At 43.4% G+C, this 20,573-nt stretch overlaps 1 protein-coding gene across 4 annotated transcripts in view; it reads left to right on the forward strand.

The window, feature by feature from the left end:
- Positions 1-20,573, forward strand: part of LOC106575154 (glycogen synthase kinase-3 beta) — a 65,105-nt gene that overhangs the window by 22,330 nt on the left and 22,202 nt on the right. For 2 of the 4 annotated variants that reach the window (XM_045698784.2, XM_045698786.2), the window contains exons 2-8: positions 1,819-2,012; positions 6,214-6,297; positions 15,773-15,883; positions 17,057-17,187; positions 17,622-17,728; positions 18,070-18,167; positions 19,424-19,531. In XM_045698784.2, the coding sequence (XP_045554740.1) occupies positions 1,819-2,012; positions 6,214-6,297; positions 15,773-15,883; positions 17,057-17,187; positions 17,622-17,728; positions 18,070-18,167; positions 19,424-19,531 (833 nt within the window). The remainder of the gene's footprint in view (positions 1-1,818; positions 2,013-6,213; positions 6,298-15,772; positions 15,884-17,056; positions 17,188-17,621; positions 17,729-18,069; positions 18,168-19,423; positions 19,532-20,573) is intronic. The other 2 variants (XM_045698785.2, XM_045698787.2) reach the window with 1 other exon arrangement.

Here is a 20,573-nt window from a genome sequence, read left to right on the forward strand (position 1 = left end):
TGTTTTCCTAATTACATTTACATTTACATTTAAGTCATTTAGCAGACGCTCTTATCCAGAGCGACTTACAAATTGGTGCATTCACCTTATGATATCCAGTGGAACAACCACTTTACAATAGTGAATCTAAATCTTTTAAGGGGGGGGGGGGAGGTTAGAAGGATTACTTTATCCTATCCTAGGTATTCCTTAAAGAGGTGGGGTTTCAGGTGTCTCCGGAAGGTGGTGATTGACTCCGCTGTCCTGGCGTCGTGAGGGAGCTTGTTCCACCATTGGGGTGCCAGAGCAGCGAACAGTTTTGACTGGGCTGAGTGGGAACTGTGCTTCCTCAGAGGTAGGGGGGCCAGCAGGCCAGAGGTGGATGAACGCAGTGCCCTTGTTTGGGTGTAGGGCCTGATCAGAGCCTGAAGGTATGGAGGCGCCGTTCCCTTCACAGCTCCGTAGGCAATCACCATGGTCTTGTAGCGGATGCGAGCTTCAACTGGAAGCCAGTGGAGAGAGCGGAGGAGCGGGGTGACGTGAGCGAACTTGGGAAGGTTGAACACCAGACGGGCTGCGGCATTCTGGATGAGTTGTAGGGGTTTAATGGCACAGGCAGGGAGCCCAGCCAACAGCGAGTTGCAGTAATCCAGACGGGAGATGACAAGTGCCTGGATTAGGACCTGCGCCGCTTCCTGTGTGAGGCAGGGTCGTACTCTGCGAATGTTGTAGAGCATGAACCTACAGGATCGGGTCACCGCCTAGATGTTAGTGGAGAACGACAGGGTGTTGTCCAGGATCACGCCAAGGTTCTTAGCACTCTGGGAGGAGGACACAAGGGAGTTGTCAACCGTGATGGCGAGATCATGGAACGGGCAGTCCTTCCCCGGGAGGAAGAGCAGCTCCGTCTTGCCGAGGTTCAGCTTGAGGTGGTGATCCGTCATCCACACTGATATGTCTGACAGACATGCAGAGATGCGATTCGCCGCCTGGTTATCAGAAGGGGGAAAGGAGAAGATTAATTGTGTGTCGTCTGCATAGCAATGATAGGAGAGACCATGTGAGGATATGACAGAGCCAAGTGACTTGGTGTATAGCGAGAATAGGAGAGGGCCTATAATGACATCACCAGGAGGTAAAATATATAGTGAAAACAATAGTTGTCCTAAAGCAGTGCAATCTAGGATTGTTTGGTGCTCTTTGGGTTTGTGTTGAGGTCCATGGCCAGGTGCCAGCCATAAATGGTAGGTTAGAAGACCCCGTCAGATCTGCAAACAACGAAGGGATCGGTAAATGGTGATTTGGGACGGGTTGTTAGTGTTCGTCTTGGTCTGTCAACTCACACCTCCATTTTCATGTTGTCAAAAGTTGCGATGGCGAAGTGCAGGTGTTGTATTGGAGCTGTTATGTGGGGAAACATTTGCTGCAGCGTTGCTTCAAAATAGGAACCGTACTAGAAAAGTGCTTAGCCGTTTGCAATGCACCCTCCCCTATCTGAGACTAAAACTACATCCTCATTTCACCACAACCTTTACGCCTATACCTTTTATCCTTCTACTGTACTTTCAGGCTGTCGTCATTAGTGTCTGTCAGAGCCTGTTAACATGGGTAGCCCTGCTCCTAGGAAATTACTCATTGCTAAAAAGTGGGTTAGTACAGCTTCCTATTTCTGGCTTACAGGCTTCAGTCTGAGCCTACATTTAGAGATGCAGTGATGAGAGAGGATGAGAAATGTTACAGGAGCTTCTTGGTGTAAAGATTGTGTGTGGCTGAATGAGTTATCCTACACTGTATCTCTTGTGTGACATTGATTATTCTTTCTTTCTCTCTCTCTCTCAGGAGACAAAGATGGCAGTAAGGTGACCACAGTGGTAGCGACCCCAGGCCAGGGCCCCGACCGGCCGCAGGAGGTCAGCTATACAGACACTAAGGTCATCGGCAATGGCTCGTTCGGCGTGGTCTACCAGGCTAAATTGTGTGACTCCGGGGAGCTAATAGCCATCAAGAAGGTTCTGCAGGACAAGAGGTTCAAGGTGAGGACCTGCAGAGACGACTACATCGGAGAGTTTATTTTTAGGACTTCTTGTTGCACTGTGCGTTTTTGAGTAACGACAGATCAGTATGACGTCACTGAAACTAGGTCCCTGACTGGAGTCTCACATTTTAATAAGCAATTCTTAATGAATAGTGTTTGATTTTCTTCCCCCAAAAAGTGTTTTCTACAATACAGTTGAAGTCGGAATTTTACATACTTCTTAGCCAAATACATTTAAACTCAGTTTTTCACAATTCCTGACATTTAATCCTAGTAAAAATTCCATGTTTTAGGTCAGTTAGGATCACCACTTTATTTTAAGAATGTGAAATGTCAGAATAATAGTAGAGAGTGATTTATTTCAGCTTTTATTTCTGTCATCACATTCCCAGTGGGACAGAAGTTTACATACACTCAATTAGTATTTGGTAGCATTGCCTTTAAATTGTTTAACTTGGGTCAAACGTTTCTGGAAGCCTTCCACAAGCTTCCCACAATAAGTTGCGTGAATTTTGGCCCATTCCTCCTGACAGAGCTGGTGTAACTGAGTCAGGTTTGTAGGCCTCTTTGCTCGCACACGCTTTTTCAGTTCTGCCCACACATTTTCCATGGAATTGAGGTCAGGGCTTTGTGATGGCCACTCCAATACCTTGACTTTGTTGTCCTTAAGCCATTTTGCGACAACTTTGGAAGTATGCTTGGGGTCATTGTCCATTTGGAAGACCCATTTGTCTTGAGATGTTGCTTCAATATATTCACATAATTTTCCTACCTCATGATGCCATTTATTTTGTGAAGTGTACCAGTCCCTCCTGCAGCAAAGCACCCCACAACATGATGCTGCAGCCCCCGTGCTTCACGTTTGGGATGGTGTTCTTCGGCTTGCAAGCGTCCAACTTTTTCCTCCAAACATAACAATGGTCATTATGGCAAAACAGTTCTATTTTTGATTCATCAGACCAGAGGACATTTCTCTAAAAAGTACGATCTTTGTCAGTTGCAAACCATAGTCTGGCTTTTTTATGTCGGTTTTGGAGCAGTGGCTTCTTCCTTGCTGAGCGGCCTTTTAGGTTATTTTGATATAGGACTCGTTTTACTGCGGATATAGATACTTTTGTACCTGTTTCCTCCAGCATCTTCACAAGGTCCTTTGCTGCTGTTCTGGGATTGATTTGCACTTTTCGCACCAATGTACGTTCATCTCTAGGAGACAGAACGCATCTCTTTCCTGAGCGGTATGATGGCTGCGTGGTCCCATGGTGTTTATTCTTGCGTACTATTGTTTGTACAGATGAACGTGGTACCTTCAGGCGTTTGGAAATTGCTCCCAAGGATGAACCAGACTTGTGGAGGTCTACAATTCTTTTTCTGAGGTCTTGGCTGGTTTCTTTTGATTTTCCCATGATGTCAAGCAAAGAAGCACTGAGTTTGAAGGTAGGCCTTGAAATAAATCCACAGGTACACCTCCAATTGACTCAAATTATGTCAATTAGCCTATCAGAAGCTTCTAAAGCCATGACATCATTTTCTGGAATTTTCCAAGCTGTTTAATCTAACCACACTGTCTGATTTCAAAAACATTAGATTATGTCAGCAGAGTACCCAGCCAGAACTAATCAGACACCCATTTTTAAGCTAGCATATGTCACAAAAACCAAAACCACAGCTAAATGCAGCACTAACCTTTGATGATCGTCATCAGATGACACTCCTAGGACATTATGTTATACAATACATGCATGTTTTGTTCAATCAAGTTCATATTTATATCAAAAACCAGCTTTTTACATTAGCATGTGACAAGCATTCCCACCGAACACTTCCGGTGAATTTACTAAATTACTCACAATAAACGTTCACAAAAAACATAACAATTATTTTAAGAATTATAGATACAGAACTCCTTTGTGCAATCGCGGTGTCTGATTTTAAAATAGCTTTTCGGCGAAAGCACATTTTGCAATATTCTGAGTAGATAGCCCGGCCATCACAGGCTAGCTATTTTGACACCCACCAAGTTTGGTACTCACCAAACTCAGATTTACTATAAGAAAAATTGGATTACCTTTGCTGTTCTTCGTCAGAATGCACTCCCAGGACTTCTACTTCAATAACTAATACTGGTTTGGTTCCAAATAATCCATAGTTATATCCAAATAGCGGCGTTTTGTTTGTGCGTTCAAGACACTATCCGAAGGGTAAAGAAGGGTGACGCGCCCGGTGCGTTTCGTGACAAAAAAATTCAAAAAGATTCCATTACCGTACTTCGAAGCATGTCAAACGCTGTTTAAAATCAATTTTTATGCGATTTTTCTCGTAAAAAAAGCGATAATATTCCGACCGGGAGTCGTTATTTTCGTTCAAAGACTGAAAATGTAAACATGGAGTCGTCACGCGCACGCCAGTCTCATTGTTCTCAGATCGACCACTATCCAAATGCGCTACTGTTTTTCAGCCATGGCCTGCAAAGTCATCATTCAACGTTCTGGCGCCTTCTGAGAGCCTATGGGAGCGTTAGAAAATGTCACGTTACACCTGTTTTGGATGGAGATGACAAAGAAGGCCAAGAAATGGTCAGAGAGGGCGCTTCCTGTTTGGAATCTTCTCAGGTTTTGGCCTGCCAAATGAGTCCTGTTATACTCACAGACACCATTCAAACAGTTTTAGAAACTGTAGGGTGTTTTCTATCCAAATCAAACAATGATATGCATATTCTAGTTACTGGGCAGGAGTAGTAACCAGATTAAATCGGGTACGTTTTTTATCCGGCCGTGCAAATACTGCCCCCTATCCCTAACAGGTTAAAGGCACAGTCAACTTCTGACCCACTGGAATTGTGATACAGTGAATTAATCTGTCTGTAAACAGTTGTTGGAAAAATTACTTGCATCATGCACAAAGTAGATGTCCTTACCGACTTGCCAAAACTATAGTTTGTTAACAAGAAATTTGTTGAGTGGTTGAATAACAAGTTTAATGACTCCAACTTAAGTGTATGTAAACTTCCGACTTCAACTGTATGTCTTACTTTTATCCATAGCTTATGTGAGCTCATATTAAATTGGCTCACATGTCTACTGTCATTCGACTGAAAAAACTTTTAGGAGGTCAGTCAGGTCACTTACCGCTGTGAGACTGCTCTCGTGATCGTCTAGCACTGCCTGCCGTACCACACTGATAAACGTTTGGTTCATCAACCTGGCAGTCGGCCTGAGCATGATGCCCTCGTCCCCAGTAATGTCATGTCTTGTGAGAACACGCCCCTTCCTGTTGGAGCTGAAATGGGGCGGAGTCTCGTCCCTTCCTATTCCAGCTTTAGCTCAAGCATTGAGTAGTTCTTCATCTCTTCTATTGTCGCACCCTAAAGGAAACTCAACCCATGGATTTCCTCAGGCATCATGAATGGACTGCATGCAAGCCTACAGTATGACTGACATAACTGTTAAACAAGTGTTGCAATGGCTGCTCTGTGCCAGTGTTTGAAATAGCTTATAGTGTGTGTCTGTGGGTAAGTTGCTCCCTGTTCAGATTTCACTGACTTGATTTGACCCCCATTGAGTTATGGCTGTCACTGTTTTACAATGATCTATGACGGTTGTAGCTGGCCTAAATTAACCATGTGTGGGCTTCTAATTTAAAACAGTGACAGGGTGCCAAACTCAGTCTAGAAATTCTCAGATTCTTACCTTGAATGTTTCACTAGCTGTGTGATGGACACCCATGGTTGTGTTTTAGCTGTTTCCCAAACCTCTCCTCGAGTACCCCTTGCCATTCCACTTGTTTGATCTAATCTAATGCTAGCACACCTGATTTATCCAACCAGCTGACCAGTTGAACCAGGTGTGCTAGTACTGGTTCAGCCTGCTAGGCTGCGGGGTACTCAACGAGCAGTTTGGGAAACACTGAGGGCTTTGGGGGAGAAGTCTGGATGCTCCATGTTACGTTGTCTCTCTCTGAACAGCCATTTTCTCTAACCCTGGATCTGTCAGCCCCTATCAGAGGAGCCTCAAAAGCCTTTTAAGACTCATTTAAGAGAGCGTGTCTGACTGGTCCAGAATTAGAGGAAAGTTTCTTCTGGGAGCGATACTGTCTGGGAGAGTGCAGCTAGCTCACAGTGTGAAGCTGGCTTCTTTAGGCTGTGTGACTTGTCTAATGCTCGCAGGTTGTCAGATTTTCTCAATGTCTCTGTCTCGTCTCAGAACCGGGAGCTGCAGATCATGAGGAAACTGGACCACTGCAACATAGTGCGTTTGCGCTACTTCTTCTATTCCAGTGGAGACAAGGTGGGTGGTTGCTGCTCATACGTCAGTCTGTCCGTCTGGCTCTGTGTGTTGTTGCAGGTGATGGAGACTCACTATTCACAAGTATTTGTTTGACACTGGCTAGGCTAAATGTTGCTCCTGAACTTCTGTTTCTACCACTTATATTCTTCGACTTTCCATTGTGAAGATTTTCATATTAACTTAAGCTGTTTAGGTTTATACTGTTATATTGTTGGGATTAGGGCTAGCCCCATTTAGTCGTCTGGTCAATTGTTTGTTTGATTAGCTGTTGGTCAACCAAGATTTCTTTAGTCAAGCAGTAGCAAAAAATAGATATACATATATGAAGTACCAGTCAAAAGTTTGGACACCTACTCATTCAAGGGTTTTTCTTTATTTTTACTATTTTCTACATTGTAGAATAATAGGGAAGACATCAAAACTATGTTAACACACATATGGAATCATGTAGTAACCAAAAAAGTGTTAAACAAATCAAAATATATTTTAGATTCTTCAAAGTAGCCACCCTTTGCCTTGATGACAGCTTTACACACTCTTGGCATTCTCACAACCAGTTTCATGAGGTACTCACCTGGAATGCTTTTCCAACTGTCTTGAAAGAGTTTCCACATATGCTGAGCACTTGTTGGTTGCTTTTCCTTCACTCTGCGTCCAACTCATCCCAAAACCATCTCAATTGAGTTGAGGTTGGGTGATTGTGGAGCCCAGGTCATCTGATGCAAGCGCAAATTAGATGGGATGGCGTATTGCTGCAGAATGCTGTGGTAACCATGCTGGTTAACCTCTTGGGGCTAGGTGGGACGCTAGCGTGCCACCCGTGGTGCACTCCATCAACAGCAGGTGCATTTCAAGAGCGGCAAATTTGAATCCAAATAAATGTCAAAATTCAATTTTTTCAAAAATACAACTACTTTACACCATTTGAAAGATAAACATCTCCTTAATCTAACCACGTTTTACGATTTCAAAAAGGTTTTACGGCGAAAGCATACATTTAGAGTATGTTAGGACAGTACATTTACAAGAGTTGTGTGTAATGTTTTGTCAAGTCAAAGACAGGGTCACCAAAACCATAAAACCAGCTAAAATGATGCACTAACCTTTTACAATCTCCATCAGATGACACTCCTAGGACATTATGTTAGACAATGCATGCATTTTTAGATCTATCAAGTTCATATTTATATCCAAAAACAGCGTTTTACTATGGCATTGATGTTGAGGAAATCGTTTCCCTCCAATAACCGGCAGTCAAGTCAGCGTCACAAATTAAATAATTAAAATGAGAAAACATTGGTAAAATATTATATTGTCATTTAAAGAATTATAGATTTACATCTCTTGAACTCAATCAACTTGCCAGATTTAAAAATAACCTTACTGGGAAATCACACTTTGCAATAATCTGAGCACTGCGCCCAGAAGAATACGCGTTGCGATACAGACTAGACGTCATGTTGGGGAGATCTAAAATCGAAAATACTATGTAAATAATCCATTACCTTTGATTCTCTTCATCAGATGTCACTTCCAGGTATCACAGGTCCATAACGAATGTAGTTTTGTTCAAAAAAGCTCATCATTTATGTCCTTAAATCTCCGTCTCGTTAGCACATGATGTAAGCCAGCCGGACTTCTCGTCATGAACGAGGGGAAAAAATATATTTCCGTTCGTTCAAACATGTCAAACGTTGTATAGCATAAATCATTAGGGCCTTTTTTAACCAGAACATGAATAATATTCAAGGTGGACGAATGCATACTCTTTTATAACGTATTGGAACGAGGGTACCCAACATGAACACGCGCGCCAGGTGTCTAATGGGACATCATCGTTCCATGGCTCTTGTTCGGTCAGATCTCCCTCCAGAAGACTCAAAACACTTTGTAAAGGCTGGTGACATCTAGTGGAAGCAATAGGAAGTGCCAAAATATTCCTAAGCCCCTGTGTTTTTCAATGGGATAGGTTTAAAGTCAATACAACACATCAGGTATCCACTTCCTGTCAGAAAATGTCTCAGGGTTTTGCCTGCCAAATGAGTTCTGTTATACTCACAGACACCATTCAAACAGTTTTAGAAACTTTAGAGTGTTTTCTATCCATATATAATAAGTATATGCATATTCTAGTTACTGGGTAGGATTAGTAACCAGATTAAATCGGGTACATTTTTTTTATCCAGACGTGCAAATGCTGCCCCCTAGACCCAACAGGTTAAGTGTGCCTTGAATTCTAAATAAATCAGTGTCACCAGCAAAGCACCATCACACCCCCTCCATGTTTCACGGTGGGAACCACTCATGTGGAGATCATCCGTTCACCTACTCTGCGTCTCACAAAGACCCGGCGGTTGGAACCAAACATATCACATTTGGACTCATCAGACCAAAGGACAGATTTCCACTGGATTTCCACTGGTCTAATGTCGGCGGGCGGCATTTAGGATGTACTGCGGATCACTAAAATGTCCTAATGATGGTTTGGTATGGTTTAGAAACTTGGGAACCAGGCTTGAGTTATCAGTGTGGCCCTATCACCTGGACATATTGAAAAACTGTATCTTCACGCCTAGAATAAAAACCTCCAGGCTTCTGTCATAACTGTCAATTTATTTTAAAAAAGAATCATAATTACGGGGCAGTTTTGAAAAGAACTAATCCTGTCCGAATCGTCTTCTGGAATAACGGACATTCTGGAGTAATAATTACAACCAACTTTCTCTAGTAATACTAGTCCCATGCCAATAGGTCTCTGGTCAAGTGCATGCAATACGTACATGTGTCATGTAAAGAGAGCATGGGTTGAGGGAATAGGGAATGTTTTTCCTAAACAATTTAGGGATTTTGGTAACAACTTTACAGTCAGAAATTGCAGCTTCAGCAACACAGACAGACAGCACGATAAACACTTTGATGTTCGGTGGTTGCTGCAGCAGGGAGGAGAGACTTTTTTTCTTCTTCTTTTTTACACAGCGCAGCAAGTCTGAGCCCGGCACAATCAAATCAATTGCCGGTCGGACTCCCTCTAGTTATTTGTGTGTCTTCAATTATTTAATCAAACAGTGTGCTTAAAGCATCAGACAAGCTCAGTGAATATAGTTGATTTATTAAAACACATAGGATGTGTCAATATATGGGAAAATACACATTTAAAAATGTTGACCAATCGATTGGAACAAACGACACTTGGTCGACCAATGTTTTTTTTTTTGTCAGGGACAGCCCTAGCTGGGATATACGTGAACAAGGGGACATTAGGGTTGGGGGATTTAAACTAGAGGTCGGCCGATTAATCGGAATGGCCGATTAATTAGGGCCGATTTCAAGTTTTCAGAACAATCGGACATCGGTATTTTTGTACACCGATTTGGCCGATTTTTTTATTTTTATTTTTATTTTTTTATATATTTTTTTACCTTTATTTAGCTAGGCAAGTCAGTTAAGAACACATTCTTATTTTCAATGACGGCCTAGGAACGGTGGGTTAACTGCCTTGTTCAGGGGCAGAACGACAGATTTTTACCTTGTCAGCTCAGGGATTCAATCTTGCAACCTTAACTAGTCCAACGCTCTAACCACCTGCTTTACATTGCACTCCATGAGGTTACGCGAATGCAGTAAGAAGCCACGGTAAGTTGCTAGCTAGCATTAAACTTATCTTATAAAAAACAATCAATCAATCGTAATCACTAGTTAACTACACATGGTTGATGATATTACTAGTTTATCTAGCCTGTCCTGCGTTGCATATAATCGTTGCTCCAACCATAAACATCAATGCCTTTCTTAAAATCAATACACAAGTATATATTTTTAAACCTGCATATTTAGTTAATATTGCCTGCTAACATGAATTTCTTTTAACTCGGGAAAATGTGTCACTTCTCTTGCAAACAGAGTCAGGGTATATGCAGCAGTTTGGGCCGCCTGGCTCGTTGCGAACTGTGAAGACTATTTCTTCCTAACAAAGACAGCCGACTTCGCCAAACGGGGATGATTTAACAAAAGCGCATTTGCGAAAAAAGCACAATCGTTGCACGACTGTACCTAACCATAAACATCAATGCCTTTCTTAAAATCAATACACAGAAGTATATATTTTTAAACCTGCATATTTAGCTAAAAGAAATCCAGGTTAGCAGGGAATATTAACCAGGTGAAATTCTGTCATTTTGCGTTCATTGCACGCAGTCAGGGTATATGCAACACTTTGGGTAATTTGTCAGAATTTTACGTAATTATGACATAACACTGAAGGTTGTGCAATGTAACAGGAATAACGTTTTGTTTTCGAGATGATAGTTTCCGGATTCGACCATATTAATGACCTAAGGCTCGTGTTTCTGTGTGTTATTATGTTATAATTAAGTCTATGATTTGATAGAGCAGTCTGACTGAGCGGTGGTAGGCAGCAGCAGGCTCGTAAGCATTCATTCAAAATAGCACTTTTGTGCGTTTTGCCAGCAGCCCTTCGCAATGCATTGCGCTGTTTATGACTTCAAGCCTATCAACTCCCAAGATTAGGCTGGTGTAACCGATGTGAAATGGCTAGCTAGTTAGCCGGGTGCGCGCTAATAGCGTTTCAAACGTCACTCGCTCTGAGACTTGGAATAGTTGTTCCCCTTCCTCTACATGGGTAACGCTGCTTCGAGGGTGGCTGTTGTCGATGTGTCCCTGGTTCGAGCCCAGGTAGGAGCGAGGAGAGGGACGGAAGCTATACTGTTACACTGGCAATACTAAAGTGCCTATAAGAACATCCAATAGTCAAAGGTATATGAAATACAAATCGTATAGAGAGAAATAGTCCTATAATTCCTATAATAACTACAACCTAAAACATCTTACCTGGGAATATTGAAGACTCATGTTATAAGGAACCACCAGCTTTCATATGTTCTCATGTTCTGAGCGAGGAACTTAAATGTTAGCTTTTTTACATGGCACTTTTACTTCCTTCTCCAACACTTTGTTTTTGCATTATTTAAACCAAATTGAACATGTTTCATTATTTATTTGAGGCTAAATTGATTTGATTGATGTATTATATTAAGTTAAAATAAGTGTTCATTCAGTATTGTTGTAATTGTCATTATTATAAATAAATCGGCTGATTAATCGGCAGCGGCTTTTTTTGGTCCTCCAATTATCGGTATCGGTGTTGAAAAATCATTGTCGGTCGACCTCTAATTAAAACCTGTTAAAAAGAAAGGCATGTGGTGCATTATGATATTGGGGTCATTGTGGCTAGGCAGACTGACATTGTGGTGTGCAGTGTAGGTCTATTTGGATAGACAAAGTGACAGTCAGGCAGTCTGCCACTATGACCTGTAGTGTGTGGTTAATGTGATGTGATCCTGCAGCCTGGCACAGTGTGGTGGGCATGCTGACACTGGGTGTCTGGCCTCTGGATGTGGGCCAGAGGAAACCGGCGCCTGCTATGTGACCAGACTAAAGGCTGCTGCTCTACCTTAAAAAGAGCCGGCTCATATTCTTCCCTGCCTTGCCCAGTGATGGGATTACGTCTCTCAGGCTGACCACGGGTGCTTCTCAAGGGGCTTCATCTCCTCGCCGCCTCTTGTGATGGGAGAAAACATTTATACAGTTATCAGCGTATTATTTTGGGTGGGGACTAGGAGAGGAATCCACTTTACACAATTGAAATGTGGCCTGTGACTGTATGCCCTTTAGCCCCAGTTAGACAGAACACCAGGACCTAGTGTCTGGAGGGCTGTACACTGATCTGCATCCCTGCTTGCCCTTTCCTCTCTGACTGTGACTTCATAGACACATGAGACTGTCTGCTGTGGAAGGGGAGTCACTGTCGTTCCATAGAGAGGGTTGCCTCAACTGGATGGTGCTCATTAGGGCATGCAACAGATTATTATACTTTTTTTTAACTGGCTGGTTTGAGCACTGAATGCTGATTGGCTGAAAGCCGTGCTATATCATGTATTTTTACTGCTCTAATTACGTTGGTAACCAGTTCATAATAGCAATAAGGCACCTCGGTGGTTTGTGTTATAGTGTCAATATATCACGGCTAAGGACTCCGCATTGCGTCGTGCGTATGAACAGCCCTTATACCACACCCCCTCGGGGCTTTATTGCTTAACTGTACCATTCTGCAAAATACACACATTTGCATCTTGTATACTGTTTAATTCCCACCATCTAATGGTTAATTAGGGTCCTAAGTGATCTGGTTGAAACAGATTTGCCTTTCCTCTTGATTGGTGACGCACAGCTTTGCGTCATTTATAAGCATATGCAAGGCTTCTAGTGAGACTCTGGGAAAACAAAATCTCATTTAGACACATGCAGCCATGGCACAAATTGGCACATAAACGAGATACCCCATCTAAAAAATGTATGACATTTGTGCCATATTTTTCCAGCCCAATATCATAGCCTACCACATGATTTACAGATAACCTATGTTTTTCCGAGTTTATTTAGCGAATGCTGGCAAATGCAGAAAATAGACAGAAGGAGACCACACACTGTCACTTGGGGCAGAGCACTGAGCAGTCAAGCAGTCACTACCTGTTGCTGTCAAACCAATCAGCTATTTACATGGTCAGGAGGGAACAAGTGGAAGGATCCAATCACCTGCCTTTTGTGTGAGCCGATGAGCCAATCGGAGGTGTAATTTAGGGGCTGCTTTTGCTGTAGTGAGGCAGGCAGGAGAGTGAGTCATCCTTTGTGTGGGGCTTATTTTAGAGCATTGCTCTATCAGGAAGTGTCTGTTTTGTGTGTGCGCGTGACTGACTGTGTCTTGAGAAGACTTAAGGCTGAGCACAGGGATCAAATACCTCTAAGCCTGACTTTAATTTCCTGTGTGGTAGGAACAGATTTACAGTTTAAAACATATTCAGTTAAAGTCGGAAGTTTACATACACCTTAGCCAAATACATTTCAACTCAGTTTTTCCCAATTCCTGACGTTTAATCCTAGTACAAATTCCCTATCTTAGTTCAGTTAGGATCACCACTTTATTTTAAGAATGTGAAATGACAGAATAATAGTAGAGAATTATTTTTTTCAGCTTTTATTTCTTTCATCACATTCCCAGTGGGTCAGAAGTTTACATACACTTAATTAGTATTTGGTAGCATTTACATTTTTTAACTTGGGTCAAACGTTTCAGGGAGCCTTCCACAAGCTTCCCACAATAAGTTGGGTGAATTTTGGCCCATTCCTCCTGACAGAGCTGGTGTAACTGAGTCAGGTTTGTAGGCCTCTTTGCTCGCACACGCTTTTTCAGTTCGGCCCACAAATTTGCTATAGGATTGAGGTCAGGCCTTTGTGATGGCCTTTCCAACACCTTTACTTTGTTGTCCATAAGCCATTTGTCACCACTTTGGAAGTATGCTTGGGGTCATTGTCCATTTGGAAGACTCATTTGCGACCAAGCTTTAACTTCCTGACTGATGTCTTGAGATGTTACTTCAATATTTCCAAATAATTTTCCTCCCTCATGATGCCATCTATTTTGTGAAGTGCACCAGTCCCTCCTGCAGCAAAGCACCCCCACAACATGATGCTGCCACCCCCGTGCTTCACAGTTGGGATGGTGTTCTTCGGCTTGCAAGCGTCCCTCTTTTTCCTCCAAACAGAACGATGGTCATTATGGCCAAACAGTTCTATTTCTGTTTCATCAGACCAGAGGACTTTTTTCCAAAAAGTACGATCTTTGTCCCCATGTGCAGTTGCAAACCATACTCTGGCTTTTTTATGGCAGTTTTGGAGCAATGGCTTCTTTGCTTGGAGCAGTGGCTTCTTCCTTCTTCCTCGATATAGGACTCATTTTACTGTGGATATAGATACTTTTGTACCTGTTTCCTCCAGCATCATCACAAGGTCCTTTGCTGTTGTTCTGGGATTGATTTGCACTTTTCGCACCAAAGTACATTCATCTCTAGGAGACAGAATGCGTCTCCTTCCTGAGCCGTATGACGGCTGCGTGGTCCCATGGTGTTTATACTTACTTGTGTACTATTGTTTGTACAGATGAACGTAATACCTTCAGGCGTTTGGAAATTGCTCCCAAGGATGAACCAGACTTGTGGAGGTCTACAATTCTTTTTCTGAGGTCTTGGCAGATTTCTTTTGATTTTCCCATAATATCAAACAAAGATGCTCGGTAGGCCTTGAAATACATCCACAGGTACACCTCCAATTGACTCAAATTATGTCAATTAGCCTATCAGAAGCTTCTAAAGCCATGACATCATTTTATGGAATTTCCCAAGCTGTTCAAAGGCACAGTCAACTTAGTGTATGTAAACTTCTGACCCACTGGAATTGTGATACAGTTTTTGGAAAACCTAGCCCAAAGTAGATGTCCTAACCGACTTGCCAAAACTATAGTTTGTTAAACAAGACATTTGTGGAGAGGTTGAAAAACAAGTTTTAATGACTCCAACCTAAGTGTATTTAAACTTCCGACTTCAACTGTATACAAAACATTTTAGAACACCTACTCTTTCCATATCATAGACTGACTAGGGGAATCCAGGTGAAAGCTATGATCCCTTACTTGTTAAATCAACTTCAATCAGTGTAGGTGAAGGAGAGGAGACCGGTTGAAGAATGAGTTACGAGTGTAATTGTGCCGTTCAGAGGGTGAATTGGCAAGACAAACTGGGGATTTGAACGGGGTATGGTAGTAGTTGCCAGGCGCACCAGTTTGTGTCAAGAACTGCAACACTGCTGGGTTTTTCACGCTCAACAGTTTCCTATGTGTATAAAGAATGGTCCAACACCCAAAGGACATCAAGCCAACTTGACACAACTGTGGGAAGCATTGGAGTCAACATGGGCCAGCATCCCTTTGCAACGCTTTCGACACCTTGTAGAGTCCATGCCCCGATGAATTGAGGCTGTTCTGTGGGCAAAAGGGAGGGCTGGGGGAGGGCACACAACTCAATATTAGGACGCTGTTCTTAATGTTTTATACACTGTATAAATGTGATCATTCTTAATCTTTTAGTGGTTCATTGAAGACATCTGCAGGGACGGATTCATAGAGAAAGTGTGATATCCCATTGCCCTCACTAGAACAGTCATCTGTTCCTCTGTTGCCCTGCCAAAAAAAACAACTATCTGACTCTCTTGATGTTAAGTCTGGCTTATGTGTCTCTGCCAGATCATACAGTAACTGTTTTTCTTATTTTTCTCTCTCTCTCTCACTGTCTGTCTGGCCTGCTTAGTCACCCAGCGAGGCCTGGGTCGTTTTCATTAGGCACACAATGGAAAATCTGTTTTGCAACGGAATACGAAAATTAGATTTTCTTTTTGGTCCAGGTAGCCCCTCAACGTTTCAGATCGTTTTCTTCCGTTTGGTGCCTAATGAACAAGAACCATGTTACATTGTGATCACTCCAAAGGAGTTGATACATGCTTCTAACCTCCTCAGCCCACTGTCCCTAGTCTGACTTATACTCTAAATGTCTCTGTGTGTGTGTTACAGAAGGACGAGGTGTATCTCAACCTGGTTCTGGACTACGTTCCTGAGACTGTGTACAGAGTGGCTAGACACTACAGCCGAGCCAAGCAGACCCTCCCCATGGTCTATGTGAAGGTAAGACCCCCTCGAGTCTATCGCTTCATCAAGATACTACTCTCTGTATGTTCATTTAGATCAGTGTTTCTCAACTCGAGCACCCAACATCGCACATTTTTGTTGTAGCCCCGGACAAAAACACCAGATTCAACTCATCGAGGGCTTGATGATTAGTTGACAAGTTGAAGCCGATGATCTTGTCCAGGCCTTTAATAAAATGTGTATTGTTTGAGGACTGGAGTTGAGAAACACTGCTTTAGATGTAATATGTGGTAGACCTCGGTCAAATGCAAACGTCAAATACTTGAGCTGCTCTTTAGTTTGCCCGGTATAGGGCATCCCAACTGGCACAGCGGTCTAACACGCTGCATCACAGAGCGAGAGGCGTCACTACAGACCCGTGTTCGATCCCAGGCTTTGTCGCGACGGGAGACTCGAGGGGGCGCACAATTGGCCCAGTGGGTTAGCTGGCCGGGATGTCCTTGTCCCATTGTGCTCCAGCGACTCCTTGTGGCGGGCCGAGTGCATGCACGCTGACTTCGGTCGCCAGCTGTAGGGTGTTTCCTTTGACACATTGGTGCTTTTGGGTTAAGTGTGCAGTGTGTCAAGAAGCAATGCGGCTTGGCGGGGTCGTGTTTCGGAGGACGCATGGCTATCGACCTTCGCCTATCCCAAGTCCGTACGGGAGTTGCCCCGATGGGACAAGATTGTAACCACCAATTGGAGAGAAAAAGGGGTAAAAATAGAAGTGTTTGCCCGGTACTGTAGAACCAACAGAATAGTCCCACGCAGTGTGTGGTGGTGGGATGGTTGTGTGTCTGGCCAGGCAGACAGACTCCTTTGGGCATTTCCCTCCCGTCCTCCTCACCATGCTGTCCTGCGTCATCGTGCAGCGGCCAGTTGAGATGGCGTCAGCGGCCTTATTATAGCGCCCCCGCCGTCTCTGCCTTTCCAGCTTGCCACTTAAGGAAGTGGAAGTAGTGGCATAAACAAAGGGCTGGACTGGAGTCTGAGCCAGGGACCGCTAGCTGGGGCTTTCTGGGGGATTTGAACACTGGCAACGCTGTTATTTTTAGCCCATTGAATACGAGGGAGCAGGAATTGCCTGTACTCTATAGGCCTACCACTCATGTCATTGTGTAGCTAGCTTAGCGCATGTACTAAGTTGTGTGTCCACATCTCTCTCTGCAGATGTACATGTACCAGCTCTTCCGGAGCTTGGCCTACATCCATTCCTTTGGGATCTGCCATCGGGACATCAAGCCCCAGAACCTGCTGCTGGACCCAGAGACAGCCGTGCTCAAGCTCTGTGACTTTGGCAGGTGGGCTGGAACATTGAAATACAATGGAGCCATATTGATGGAGGAAGCAAGGATTTGACAGCTAGTAATGTTTTCAGACATAGACTCAACCTAGCCCAGCTCATAGAATATAATTTCTAGAATGGACGAAGTCCCTCAGGCTCACACAACAGCAATTTGCTGTGGTCTGGGCCCGAGTTCTAGTAATCATTTTTTTTTATGTGATGGACTAGGTTGGGGCTGTGTTTGAAGCTGTCTGAAAACGTTACTGGCTTCGTTACCTTGCTTCCTCCATCCTTTTTTCCTTTGAGAGGAATTGAGGAAACTACTAACTGGTATACATAAAAGAAAAAGCAGTTTCAAGTCTCAAATCCTCCTTTTGACTGTCCTTACCTACCAACTTTCCTTCCTTCCTTCCTTCCTTCCTTCCTGCCTTCCTTGGTTATCTTTGGCAGTGCGAAGCAGCTGGTTCGTGGTGAGCCCAATGTGTCCTACATCTGCTCACGGTACTACAGAGCCCCCGAGCTCATCTTTGGGGCCACTGACTACACCTCCAGCATAGGTACGCTTCCACTACTAACACCTTACACTGACTACACCTCCCACTACTAACACCTTACGCTGACTACACCTCCCACTACTAACACCTTACGCTGACTACACCTCCCACTACTAACACCTTACGCTGACTACACCTCCCACTACTAGCACCTTACGCTGACTACACCTCCCACTACTAGCACCTTACGCTGACTACACCTCCCACTACTAGCACCTTACGCTGACTACACCTCCCACTACTAGCACCTTACGCTGACTACACCTCCAGCATATATACACTCCCACTACTAGTGTCTGTGTGTGTGTGTGTGAGTCCTCACAGTATTTCTCCATCCTCTGCAGATGTATGGTCCGCTGGCTGCGTTCTAGCAGAACTGTTGCTAGGGCAACCCATTTTTCCTGGTGACAGTGGGGTGGATCAGCTGGTGGAGATCATCAAGGTAAAAACACCTGCCTTCAAATGTCAACAGAGAGACGATAAGCCGGACCGTCACCCAAAAGAATGCACAGAGATACCGTGACGTGATCTTGAGGCCCGTTGTTGTGCCATTCATCTGCCGCCATCACCTCATGTTTCATCATGATAAGGCATGGCCCCATGTCGCAAGGATCTGTACACAATTCCTGGATACTGAAAATGTCCCAGTTCTTCCATGGCCTGCATACTCACCAGACATGTCACCCATTGAGCATGTTTGGGATGCTCCGGATCAACGTGTATGACAGCTCGTTCCAGTTCTCACCAATATCCAGCAACTTCGCACAGCCATTGTAGAGGAGTGGGACAACATTCCACAGGCCACAATCAAAAGCCAACTATGCTAACATGTGTGCATGAGATGTGTGCATAAGTTAAATGGTGGTCACAGACACTGACTGGTTTATGATCCATGTCCCTACCTTTTCTTTTAATGTATCTGTAAGCAACAGATGCATATCTGTATTCCCAGTCATGTGAAATCCATAGATTAGGGCCTAATTTATTTATTTATTTAAATTGACTTATTTCCTTATATGAACTGTAACTTAGGTAAGTCTTTCAAATTTTTGCATGTTGCGTTTATATTTTTGTTCAGTGTACATATTGTACATAAAATATTGATGAAACAAATGATTTTTAGGACACACTGTTAAAATGAATGATCAAGCAAAACAAAACCTGTAGGCGAATATTTGAAGATATTATCTCTTTAATCACTTTTTTGTAAGTACTACATTTCCCAGAATTTATCCCTCAAGTTGACCCTAGAGCCTTCAAAAAGAAGCTAAACAAATGAAATGGTTGGTGGAATTATAATTTGCTATTCTAAGCACTAAGGTTAAGAGTATGAACATTGTTTCCAAAGAAAAGTGATATATTCTTTGCTATCTGGAAGTGTGACCTGTCAAATTGAATGAAACTCCCATGTTCTATGACTGAGTGGAATTTCTTTGAATTGCACTGAATTAAATTATATTTCCTGTCACTCAAATTCTACATCCTGTGGGGTGTGGCCAATCCAACTAGAATTTCAACTGATGAATTGAATGGGAGTCAATTCCCAAATTCTGAATTAAGAACAACCCTGGTGGTATTGTAACTAATGTAATGAGTGATTAACTTCTGTTTTGTATTAAGTACACACCTGATACTTCAAATGTACATAGTTGTACGTATCGATGGGAAAACGGTTCCTCTGTCTCCGTGTCTCCCCAGGTTCTCGGCACTCCCACTCGGGAGCAGATCAGAGAGATGAATCCCAACTACACTGAGTTTAAGTTCCCTCAGATCAAGGCACACCCATGGACTAAGGTGAGTCAACAGGTACAGGAACCGTTTTTTTACTATTTTAAAATCTGTTGCCTACATCTGAGTGTCTCTCCCCCCCCCTCCCCCGTCTTCAAATCTCACTCATGCATCAGTGAACCCCACTGTTCTTGAGATGTTAAACACTTTCACACGGTCACCAGCCCCAGGGGCAAGCAGAGGAAGAGCAGTGTACGCACAAACCCTCACATAGAGTGCGTTCTAGAATCTGCAGGTTGAACAGCATGTGCAGGACTCACAATGTGCCGCACCACATTGGTGGCAAAAGGGACAGCTGGTCCAAATTCGCTGCCTATTACGCTCCCCATAGGCTCTAACCCTTCAGTGTTTCCACATCTGAAGGGTTGGAAAAGTATTCCACATTACAAATCTGCACACATCGAAGGGTTACATGCTGACCACACCGCTCGCGTCACTAAATAAATGTACACATGCATGTTATTCAATCATTGCACCCACACTGCTCGTGCGCGTCAGCGAGGGCTGCATGGCCAGGCGCTAAAATAGAAATTGTTTCTAAGTCCGGCCTCTCCCATCTCCTCATTGGTTTTTAGGAGCATATACCCACGTGGTTGATTGATGGAGTTAGGTCCACAGTCCGGTCAGTTGTAGTAATGCTGTAAAGTTGGTTGCCAACCGCCATATAAAGTCCAAAGAAGCCTGAAGGAAGGAGGAGAGATGACGAGAAACGTATTTGGTTTACCGTTTTATGTGTGGATTAATTGTCGGAGTAGAGGACCTTGTGCATTTCAGGTAAGATAACAACCCAATGTTTATATCCCAGGACAAATTCGACTAGCAACAGCAAACTAGCTAGCTAAATTGCCATGCATGTTTAATGCTTTTTGACCTGTCCCCAAATTAATATTGGTTGAGTTTCTTTTGATATTTCAACCTGCGTGTCCTGATCGCTTCTGATGTGGGTGAACAAAATCAACTTGCACACAATGGCGCATGGGTGCGGTTTGGTCAGCATGTTAGGGATACAGGTAGGGAGCTAATTGGGACCGGAATATTTGTCCCACGGTTTTACACCAGC

The sequence above is a fragment of the Salmo salar genome, chromosome 17 (genome assembly GCF_965601325.2).
Source record: "Salmo salar chromosome 17, fSalSal1, whole genome shotgun sequence".
Taxonomy (NCBI): domain Eukaryota; kingdom Metazoa; phylum Chordata; class Actinopteri; order Salmoniformes; family Salmonidae; genus Salmo; species Salmo salar.